Below are 12,393 nucleotides of genomic sequence, written 5' to 3'. Positions count from 1 at the left end.
CCCTAATAATAAACACCAATCAATTCATCTCAACACATTTTGCATCACTCTCCATGCATTTCTCTTCATACCACACTGTGGTATTTGTACATGCTCTGTGTGGCTCGGCCCACGGCTCTGCTCCTTTACACACAAGGATGAATTTAATACAGTAGCATTTATTCATTTAGCAGATGCTATTATCTATTAACATTTAAAACCAGTGAACTATAATATTATTTCCTAGTGTGATAGCATCTTTTTTTTGCTTAAATAAAGCATGTTTAATTTCATTTATCCTTACATGTTAATGAATGCACTCAATAACCAACATGTCCTAACATGTACTTAAGGTGGTCATTATACGCTCATGTTCTCATAAGTAGTTCATAGTTATGATTAGCTCTTCATTAGTTCATGATCAGTACATGCCTTAACTTATCCCAGATCCACCAAGCTGCCACTGCTGAGCCCCTGAGCAAGGCCCTTATCCCTCAATTGCTCAGTTGTATAGAATAAGATAAAAATGCAAGTCCCTCTGGATAAGGGCGTCTGCCAAATGTATGTTAACTCATTATGAGTTATTTTTTCAGTATTTCTATAAATAACTAACAGTATGCTACATTGTTCAAATTACATCTTGACCTAAAAAACTGAACATGGTTCAATTGAACATGTTCAATTAATTTCATTTTGAAGAACACTGACTGGAAAATTGTTTAAAGGATCAATTTTTACTTAAAGAGGGACTCAAAGCAGCTGCCAGTGGATAATGTGACCAATTTTCACATTCTGTTGCTTAGTATTGGGCCTTCCTCACTTGATTTATAAACTCAGAAAACTGGTTGATTTTGCATGTTGACTGGAGGAAACAGGGTACTTATTCAGGGTTAAAATGTGCCTCCAACCATCAGGGTTACAGGTTTAATTTCCACCTCCAATCTGTGTGGATGAAGTTTGCATGTTCTTCCTGTGCTTTGTGGGTTTCCTCACAGTACTCTGGTTTCCTCCCCAGTCCAAAGTCGTGCTGTAGGCTGAGTGGCATTTTTAAATTGTGCATAGTGTGAAAGGTTTTGTGTGCATGTGTGTGTGATTGTGCCCTGTGATGGGTTAGCACCCTGTCTAGAGTGTCTGCTGCATCATGCCTCAAGTCCCCAGGGAAAGACTCGGATGGATGGATGGATGGATGGATGGGTGGATAGGTGGGTGGATGGATGGGTGGCTTTATTGTTGGATGGATAGATGTTTTGATGGATAGACATCCCTGGTTGGTTATATGTTGCCCATTTCTGTGTCAGCATCAGGATCAGCAAGTACCAAAAACCTGTTCTGTATGTCACTGAGGTCTGTGGGACAGCAGATCCCAGAATTATAAATTCTCCATGCATATAGCTATAAAAGTGCTCCAGATAGATCTTTTTTAAAAATGAGTCTATGCACTTGAACTGTCTTTATTACCCTGCACTGACATTATCATTGACCACTGAGTGCACCACATAGCATTGTAATAACCCAATTATGTGTCAGTGCTGGGTTAATCAGCTTCCTCTCTCGCTTACTTAAAACAAATCCCACTAATTCAAGGATATGAATTATGACATAATGAAGCGATTACTAACTTTATTAAACGAGGGAAGAGAAAGTGTACATGTGCGTCGTTCAGATGTATCACCAGCACAGCAGCTGTCACTCAAAGCAGTAAACCTGCACCTCTCCTGCTTTACACTCCTGACACCTTTCATCATAACACAGCAGTAATTGTAGAGAAACACACATCACACCCTCACACCCAGCCTTCACTCCATGTTTGATGTGAATTACAAATGGAGCGAGGATCTTGACAGCACAGGCTCTGCCAATACACAACGCAATAAAGAGAGAAATGATGTGTCACATGCGCATCCACTACGGCTCTGCCATTATAGATGCAGATGTCAACCTTTACTTGGATCTAATCTGTATCGGGTTTGACCAGGATAATCCATGACCCGAGCTTTCATAACACCTCTCCTACTGCAGTGTGAGGGATGAGCTGGGGATTAACGGCCCATGTGCAGTCACCGTGCTCTCCATTCACTTTCTTCTCAAATATTGTAGTGACCTTCAAGAAAAAAAAACATGAGTCCAGGCTGTGAGGCACTGACATTTGTAAGCAGTGTTTGAATTGTGAAAGGATGGACAGTGGGTTGAAACAACAGGGGAATGCATCAGCCTCGCCGATGCCAGAAACTTAGATCAAATTATTTCAGTTTGCTAAAGTATCCTAATTTGTATATGACATAGAGTGATTGCATTTTAAATGAAGTCAGTAATGATTCAAACGCTTTCTGAAATTTAAATAAGTTCAATTAACTTGTTAATTTAATCAGACTAAAATTTTCTGGCCCTGAAATTAGCTTTCTAACTAAACATAGTGGTCAAACTTTTCACATTTTTTTTTTTACTAAAAGGTCAAAAGCTACTTCAATATAAATCCTAGTTTAAACTTAAACTGACGTTTACTGTTTCTTAACTAAAAACATCTTTCATTTTTCAGATAATTTTCCATGTTAAACAAGTCCACGGATATTTTTGTAGCTACATGTCAGTTCTAAATGCTGAATCTGCAGTATTCCTCTATATTAAACATTCCCCTGCATTATTAATGAAATGAACACTGCTGAATTCTGGATTCTGATTGGTCAGAAGGTGTTGATTAATTTTCTGTAACAGCAACTCTAACAGTAGTGCAGGTGAAAATCACAAGTTTATGCTGTATTGTAATGAAGCACATTCATTCTAGCATGTTTTATAGTAAAGGCATGTTCACAGGCTTGTATGGAGGACATGGCACCTCAGCAAACTGTGTAATCATTGATATAATGAAATTTAATTATCTTTATAACAGTCAGAGGTAAAGCTGCAACCATAAATGTGATGTCATCCTTTAATAAATAAATCATCAGAAATATAGACAAATTGCTGTGGTATAAGAGGAATAAAATACTTCGGGGCATGCTGTTATCAGGAAACAATCAACTGTGTTAAGTCTGAGTGTTAACAGAGACCCTTTTGAACCTCCTGTAGTTCCTTAATTTTTCTTTGGGTGCTTAGCATTCGATACTTTCAATAATAATAAAATGTAAGTCGCTCTGGATAAGGGCATCTGCCAAATTGTAATGTGAATGTTATAGACATATATGGCTTTATATATATAGGCTTCTTGAATAACTAAGAGAAAAAAATGAAACCTTATGCTCTTTTCACACACACATAGCAACCAGAAACCAGTCATTTATAGTCATTTATAGTCATGAAACTTCTGGCCACATGATTGACAGTAGCCATTGGTGACTAGATGTGGGCGTGTCCAGCGATGCGACAATGTTGAGAAAAGTTGAACTTGATATAAATATGGAGTGACTCAGTGCAGCAACTATCAATGGGAGCAAAGAGTAGAGTGCACATGATCCATGATCAGTAAGAGCACACACTGCTTCTCCTTCATCTCGTATGATATAATGCAGATATTACACTGCAGAATTATATACACAAACACCAAATCTCTGTCCAGAATGTTTCATTTAACTGATTTGTTGTCAAGTGGAATGCTAGTGGCTCCTACCACCGCTGCTCATTATTATTACACCAGCCAGTTGTATGAACTCATCCTGGTGACATCATAGTACAGCGAGTGTGTGCTTTTTAATGGAGAGGCAACACACCAGAGACACATTTACAACAATGACAGATTTATTGAATCTTTTTTTTTTTTAATTAGTTTTAGCTGCTCTGACAAGTGTATTTACAAACAATGGCATTTGAGGATATAAAAATGTGTGTAACATAAAGCAGAAGATCTCAAGCATCAGGTGAAGGTGACCAGCGCCGGGGCGTGCGGAGGAACCGAGCCAGACTTCTTGAAGACGGCTCATGACTGAAACAGGTGAGTGTGAATCTACATACTACGTGATCATGTCACAGTGCTAAGGGGAAATGCAACAATCCAAAACAATAATGGGTGCAATGATTCATGCTTGGTTAAAGTTAAAACAGACAAGACCATCATCATCATCATCATCATCATCACCGTCATCATCATCGTCATTCCACTGTCAATTCTTTACCCCTTTAACAGGTACTTTTTTATACAGAAATGAAGTGACAAGTTACAGCCAACACTGAACAGCAGTTGTATCATATGACAGAAATTTTTGCCATGTTGCAGATACAAGGATTTTGGAGATGCATTGCTTCTTCTTATTTAATAAGGCTAATTCATGGTTAACCCCTTAAACCCTAAATAAGCACTCAAGTGGTTCAGACGTCGATTCCTCACTATCTACATGTATATCATATTCGCTTAACTCAACCTGGTTCTAAAGAACCTGCCTGTCTTGTGTATTTCTGTGTTTTCCTGCTCTAACACACTCTCTTCCTGAGCCCCTGAGTTGAAGTAAGTGTGTTAGAGCAGGGAATATGCTAAAATGTGCACGACAGGGAGTTCAGAGCTAGGCTCGGGAGGTTAAGGGGTTATGGTCAAACTGTATTGACTACATAGCTATTTTTTGGCTTGCCTATTATTTTTTAACAAACTTAGCGGACAAGATTCCCAAAAATATTTAAAAAATTATTCGTGTAAGCCATTATGTCTGGGAAAAAGCAGTTATTGAAAATAAAAGAAAGAACAAACGAAAGAATGAATGTTGTAAATTTGTCATGTATCGCTGCACAAGCTCTCTACACGCTCTCATGTTAATGATCATGACCTTTCTGTGTCCTTTTCTTCTGCAAGCTTCATATCCACCTGCATGAAAGTAAAAATCACCCTTACTTTTTTTTATTGATCCAGCACACCACTAAAATCATGCACAGGAAAATCATTAGCATCACATATAAAAGAAATCAACATGTTCATGAACACTGTACTTTAGCATCTTTTTTTTTTTGTATGTTAAACGTCTCGCTCCTATTATCACTGTATAGCATATATCACATAGACAACCTACGGATACACAGTATCCATAAAATTAGGATCAATATTCTCCTATGTTATTAAAAAAAAGATTGTTTCGTTACAGCAGCACACTGCAATCAATCTCCAATCAACAGATCTGTTTTCTTTCAGTGAAAAATTTTCATCTTTTTCTTGAGTTGTTTTGTTACTGTAGCTCAACACTAAATTTGAAAAAGAAGAGGCAGAGCTATAAAAAGTTGCTCTGTTGAAGCTGAAAGGAATGAGATTGTACGGACAAAAGTCCAGTTTTATTGTTCAGACTATTTTGTAAAACTGCAAATTTCAAACGTGACTGCGGTTTTAAGGCAAGGATCATTAGCTATAAAATTCATGTGGTTAGTTTAGTTACGTTTAAAAAGCAACATTAAAACATGGATGATTTGTTGTAAGGTTAAAATTGTAGACATTTCATTTTAAATTCGATGTCTTCCTTGTTCTTTAACAAATGCTCTATTTCAATCTTTTCATCTTCAGAGGACTTTTTAAAAGCTACAGCCTCTTCAGTCACTCACACTCTAACTGTATCGTGCAGGAAATCGGAACCGGCACAGAGACTGAGGCAAATATTTACCATTTTATTCAATCTGCAAAGCCCATTACTATCGATTGCAACAAAGACTTTTGTCCCCCTCCCCCACTAGTTCGAGTTCGTGTCAGTAACGCTAGCCTACCGTTGAAGTGGACACCGGTACGGTCTGACGCGCCAGTCGATTTTTAATTCCAGAAATGACCCACACGAGGCCACAGTATGTGGCTTGCATTCCTGTCATCCTGGACGACTTCAAACAGTCTATTAAATCACTTCAGGCCTCCAGCTGCCACCAGGGCCGGCTACAGTGTACTGCTCTGTCAGCATCACCTCGCCATGCACATATCATGTTTACGTCTTTAAGAAGCTGAGAGCGAAACTTAGACATGTTAAATGAACACTTTAATGTCTTTAAGATAATGATTTATACACTTACTCAAGATGTTCAAAATTGCCCTGACGCTTTAAACCGTGCACAGATATGCATGGCGTTACGCTTTATTGTTTTGTTTTGTTTCATCTGCAACATGTGATAATGATAGCACATTGAAATCTTCACCATATTCCCATCATAGACTTTAAATTTTAAATCAGTCAATTAGTCAGTTCAAACCACTGGAAAAAGATGGCAATGTCTAAACCTCAAACATCTAACTCAGATTATGGCTACAAACCCAATGTGTTTTTTTAAAAAATATGTATTTCATTACCTTGCGTTCACACTAGCAAGCAAACTCAATCATACCTGTGCAAGTTTTATGACACAAAGCTGTGATTCCAATGAAAAAATGAATTGGGATTCTATCCGATTTACACAAATTAGCAAGAAATCCAATCCTGTGTCGGAAATTATGCGCTGTACAAACTGGATGTACAATGGATAATGGGATAAAGCCATTATTACAGGTTAAGATACATCATTAGGACACTAAGCAGTTTCAGATGTGATGAATAAACTCAGCTGTGCATTAAGACATGAATAAAGAATGATAAAATGTGGATATGTGTGTGATTTCATATATAAGGCTTTAAGTAAGTGATTGTGTTCTGTAGATTCCTTGAACCAATCATTGTGCAGGGTTAGCCAGTGTCTATCTCTCTTTCTCTCTATACTCACAATTTCAGTTCCTTCCAATTCAACAGCATTTGGAACAAATGTACTAGATTTTAAACGTGTCAGACACCTTTATCCACTGCGACTTACATGTATCTCTTCCATACAACTGAGCAGCTGATGCTTTGCTTGGGCCTTGCTCAAGAGCTCAGAAGGGGGGTTTGAGCTTGTGACCATAAACCCAACATCTTAACCACTGCCGCTGTAGAAGATATACAGTAACCTGTAAACATTTTGAACAGTACCATTTCTGATCAGCGCTTATACTACAGCAGTGTTGAGTTCTTGGTTCTGATTGGTCAGAGGTGTTGATTAATCTTTTATACAGCAACCCTGACAGTAGTGCAGCTACAAATCACTTGTGTATGTTAATGCGCTTGTTCTTATATGTTAGAGTTTTTGTTATATATAACATCTCATTCATAGGGACTTTCATGCTGGACACGCCACATAATTTTAAAATAATAAAAAACAGCAACATAAAAAATACAACCAAAAAAAAAGCGTGTGAAATTGCTGTTAAGGTGATGCTTTCTGTAAGGAGATTTATTTATTATTTATGGAATGGCATGGAGTCTCTAGCACTTTAGCACAGTCAGATGTAAAGGTGTAAGTTTAAGTTTTCTGACACAGGAAAGTTTAGACCTGACAAGCTTCGTTTTTTTTTATCTTATTCAGTTCACATGAAAGAGAAAAAACAGAGTCTGGTGAGGGCACAATGTAAGTGATAACAGGAACTAAGTTTGTGGGTGTTCCATTAATATTAAATGTAACTATAAATGGATAAAAAGTGAATGTAGTGTAGTAGGTAAAAAGAGGATTAAATATTACATGATGCTATAGGAAAATGATCCATTGTGTCACATCACTCCATCCCATTGTTGATTATTTTCCCATAACATCACAAACCCAAGTGTTTTACTCTTTACGCCTACATTGCTGATTGCTAGTGTGAACGCAGGGTGAAACCTCACTATTAGCTGCAGTGGCAGTGGGTGAAATAATGAGTAATAAATAGGGAAAAAATGCTTTTTGTCAAACAAATAAGTATGTTCATTTAAACAATTGATCATTGAGGCTCCAAACTCTATAACAAAATACCACTGTTGCTACTACACTTGAGCACTTATTCACTTCAAGAATACAGTCTCCACTTTGTTGTATTCTGCTTTTTAAACTGTACACAATGTACAAAACAGACGAGTGCTTATTTCTTTTTATATAAGAAAACTCCTTAAAAACAACAAGAAAGTCCTCAGGTAAAGACTCGTCCCATTAAAAATTATCTCTTTCTGTTTTTTTTTTTTTTTTTTTTTTTTTTAGAAGGTACACTCTGAAACCAGTTCTCCATCAGTCCTGTACACAGTTGTGTCCAAAATGTTCCCATGTTTCCAGAAATCAGACACCTGGCTCGTGTTGATAGGAGTCTGCCATTCCTTATACAAATATAATGTCCAAAAAAACCCCAAAAAAACTAATGAGTATACATGTCTTTTCAGCCTTCTGTTTTAAGGTATGTCATTGCGCGATGAAAGAAGTTGTGTGTATGCATATACATGTATCTGGGTAGTGTACCGATATCCTCCAAGATCCTGTAATGAATCCCGGATGAGAAGATCCCACTCACATCGTCTGGAGTTCTAGTGTCTTCTCATTAGAGGAACACGTTCTGAATCTCAGTGGAGATAATGAGGACATCTGATGTCTACTTTTTAAAAAAGTGCTCTTTTAAGAGTCCTCTTCTGCGTTAAGATTGGGACCTGTTACTGCACCCACGCTCACGTAGGCCGCTATAACGATATGTGAGAGATGAGGATGATCAGGGCCGAGGCTAGCGGGAGACTAGCCATATGTACACGTCCAGCAGAATTGACGTCCCCTCGGGACGGCTCGGCGGATTCGTGGCTCGTATCGTCTAAAAAGGAGATGGGAATTATTTTTAATGAAGATTCAGGAAAATAGATCACAAAAACCGCCAAAGGAAAAGTAGTTAAACATACAAACCTCTGGGCTCTATTGAGTTACTGTCATTGACGTCAAAGACCCGGTCATGAACGCTGACAGTTTTCACGCAGTTGTCTGTTAGAAGAACATAAAACAGGCTTCTATTAGGACAGGCATCATGATGTCATCCTTTCATCACTCTTATCCTGCTCTTGATAAGATGAAACAGCGCTAAATGAACCCCACAGGGAGCTCGTAAAACTTACTTGCTGGTCTGACGAAAACTTTCAGCCTCAGGCAGGTCTTTCTCCCATTTTCAGCGACCGTAGAGGCTGTGGAAACAATTAAGATGTTTACTACTAGATTCGCTGAATCTGAGCCACATGTGAAGTCACAGCATTTCTGTTTACTGTAAAATGTTTAACCCTAAATAACCAAAGCTAAAAAGTGGCTGCTCGGACCTCAGTGATTGTAGAGTGATGAAAATAGTGTGTGGAAGAAAAGTAAAAACAAAATTATTTTTGAGAGTGGAACAATGAGAACACACAGGATGAAACTACGTGGATAAGTAACATGGACAATTAAACTGTTTCTGAATTAATAAAGTGCCTGAAAATTTGTCGTGTATCTGGACAGCCATGCTTTGGAATTTGGCAAGAACAATCGCATGCATGCAGGATGCAAATTATATGCTTTCATCATTCTAATACAAACTAAATCCCACCCTTAAGGAAAATAAAAAACCCAAACATTTGAAGAGCTATACTTAATAAATATTCAAATGTTTCTTTGGCCTTGTCACAGTTTTGAGCACCACTACAGCAGGCTGTATCATTTCCCAACCTTTGATGCTTAAGCTCTTTCAATGTCAGGCAAACTTTTTTTTCTGAATTAGCTAACCACTTAAATTTGTATTGGATTAGTGTTACATGAGGAGGCAGATTAATGTAATTACTACAGGAGTATCTCTGGGACTTTAATTCTGTCCATCATATCAGTAATGTCAATCTGTTGTGTCAGTAATTTTCACAGATGAAAGAATATACCCTATTTTACCTTCTATAACATGAGCATTAGAAAAACCTCCAGTAATAAATATCCATGCAAAACTGATCAATGGATAAAGATTCCACTGTAATCTGGGGGATTTTTCTTCTTCAGTATAAACACACTCTAGGAAACGCATGCTCTTATCTATTGTCTTCTGCTAAAACCACAGAGTGATTAAAATATAGTTATCGTTTTTAAAGGGCATGTCTGAGAAGTGATGCTGTTGCTGGTCTCAATGTTATTGAGTTCCTTACACAGAATAGAATGGTCATGTGAGCTCACCCAAAAAAAGAGCTTATAATAAAGGTGAGAAAAATCAGTTTGTATTAAAATGAAGTCTATGTAGTAGCTACACATGGAATTTTCTCTGTGATTTAGAGAGATCACTTATCATGCAAGAATCAATCCTAATCACTGCAGACGTCTTCCAGAAACATTACTTAAGAGACAAATGTCTGGAAAACGAATCCGGTCTGAATAGTGCTTTTGTCTTATCATTTATCATAGTGTAGAGTCATTACTCTGAAGGAGAACACCTTTCTTAATGTCTTTGTATATCACACTCAATACAATCCAACAACCCAAATGCCCTGATTAGACCTCTTGCATAGAGATTTTGTCTGACAGACAATTTGGTGAACAGTAGTAATCTGATGATAAGTGACCTTATGTTTAAAAAATGTCTGAATGGCTCCTGAGTGGTGCAACAGAAATGCGTTTGCTCTGTAGAGAGTCCAAATCCTGTAGATGCCAAAACTATCTATGACCGGGAGTCCAAGAAAGCTAATGTGTCCATACTGTCTTGGTGGGAAGGACATTATAATCTCTCTCCCCAATCAATCACAGCAACAATAGCTAATCACGGGCAACTGTGAGTTCATGTATAGGAAAGAATAGCTTTATATTTGCAGTTCAAGAAGACATGGCTGGTTTGTACATGAGTCTAAAGATTCAATTCAATTCAGTGCTTTTAACAGTGAACATCGCCACAATGCAGCTTATACAGAAATGCAGCTTATGTACAGAAATACATAAATTTAGGATAGAAATGATCCAATTATATGATGAATAAACGAAGATGAATAAAAGAAAGAAAAAATACAGGAATCAGTGAATCAATGAATGAGGTCGAAAGTAGTAGCTTAAATTAGTTATAAATGCACACTGTGTATACTTTTCCAGATGATTCCAGACAATTAAGTACAGAAAACAGTTTATTTCTAAACATGATGCTAATATCGCAAATTGTCAGAAAGTTTAAATAAGTGTTGTGAAAGTAATAAGAACAACTGGATTATTAGAACTTTACTGTCCTCAGCTAGAAGGCTTGCTAGCATGCTGTGATGTATCATGAATGGTGAAGTGATAGAAAACAAACCCCTTGCAAATGCACTTTGATACTGGAGTACTCTCTGTCTCCTCTGAGCCATTACCTGCCTAAGCAGAGCTGCTGATGTCACAAGCTCTGTACATGTTCCAGGTCTCATTTAAATGCCTGTGCGAGCACATGGGCCTCAGAGGGAAACGCAATCAGCATTCATTTCATTTCCTGGCCATATACATGGACAGTGCTACATCGACTATTCTGTACCTACCGGCCTGTCAGCCATGGGCCATGTTTCTCAATTTGTTCTTTCCATAAAGGAAAGCCTATTAGTGCTTAAAAAGGAGCAGGGAGACAGGCTCCTTCACTGCCCACCCTCGCTTTGTGCAGCAGGTAATGTAATCTCCTGCTGTCAGGAGTTAATGCAAATGAGGGTCGTGGAATCTGGAGAGAGAGAAAGAGAAATGCTATTTCTTTCACAGATCACACAAGAAATAAAGGTGACTGTTTAATGAGAAATAAAAAAGCATTTCAAATCAATGCCTCCGTTCAATGACTTCAAAGAACTTGTGTGCAAAACAATAGACATCTACGATTGGTTTACATAGTTTTAGTTTATATGCATGCGACTTAAAATTGACCTCCTGTTTTGGTCCCAACACAAACAAAATGCTTTTAAACATCCAGACGTGGGACATTTACAGTGCCTCTGACCTTTCTGACCTCTAACAGAGGTCACATGATCTTTCCACCTGCCTCTAAATCATGATTGGCTACTACATACATCAACGCCTGCTACTTAAAGTCCTATTGGGTGCTAATAACATCGACAGCTGCAGATGACAGGTGATAAGCGCCACACCTGTTAGACAAAGATCTTGACTGACGATACAAATGACCTCCATTCAATCAATGCCACTGATTTTACTGGGGATCTACAACGGCTATCCATTCACTATCTGACTAATGTCGGGTTTACAAGTGGTACTTCAAGCAAATATATAAAACATTCACCAAAAAGACTATTTATTTAGCTACAGATAACTCAGTACAAGTTTAGATTGTATTGTTGCTTAGAATGTCCATTCCTTAGCTTCTTGCTACTAAAGCAGAAAGAGTCAGTATTTACAAACAGAAGTTCTTAAGCCCTATTTGGATAGGATTATTTTCACTGAGCGGTGTCTGTAATAACTGTTCTGTCTAGATAGCAATTATATGAATCCAGGAGGGTGCGTTTCTGCAAGTTATTTCGTCTACAAAGCCAAAATACTGAGTCAAACATGGCCATGTCCCTGCTTTGATTGATTCAATTTTCTTTCTCCTGCAAAATTGTTGGGAGAGGCCTCAAAAGAAGATGTAAAGATGTAGTTGTTCGAGACTGAACTTAAAATGAACTTTACTACTATTCATTTTACTTCCAGCTTTTGCATACAATTGTCCATGAAAACTTTAGGAGA

At 37.8% G+C, this 12,393-nt stretch overlaps 1 protein-coding gene across 1 annotated transcript in view; it reads right to left on the bottom strand.

The window, feature by feature from the left end:
• Positions 1-3,693: 3,693 nt before the first annotated feature.
• efna5a (ephrin-A5a) overlaps positions 3,694-12,393 on the bottom strand; it is a 62,444-nt gene continuing 53,744 nt past the window's right edge. The window contains exons 3-5 of the mRNA XM_058415567.1: positions 8,829-8,894; positions 8,623-8,697; positions 3,694-8,533 (exon numbers count right to left, since the gene is read on the bottom strand). Of these exons, the coding sequence (XP_058271550.1) occupies positions 8,409-8,533; positions 8,623-8,697; positions 8,829-8,894 (266 nt within the window). The 3' untranslated portion in view covers positions 3,694-8,408. The remainder of the gene's footprint in view (positions 8,534-8,622; positions 8,698-8,828; positions 8,895-12,393) is intronic.

Source organism: Hemibagrus wyckioides, linkage group LG18 (assembly GCF_019097595.1).
Source record: "Hemibagrus wyckioides isolate EC202008001 linkage group LG18, SWU_Hwy_1.0, whole genome shotgun sequence".
NCBI classification, from domain to species: Eukaryota; Metazoa; Chordata; class Actinopteri; order Siluriformes; family Bagridae; genus Hemibagrus; species Hemibagrus wyckioides.
This window is presented reverse-complemented; position numbering and strand designations above follow the sequence as displayed.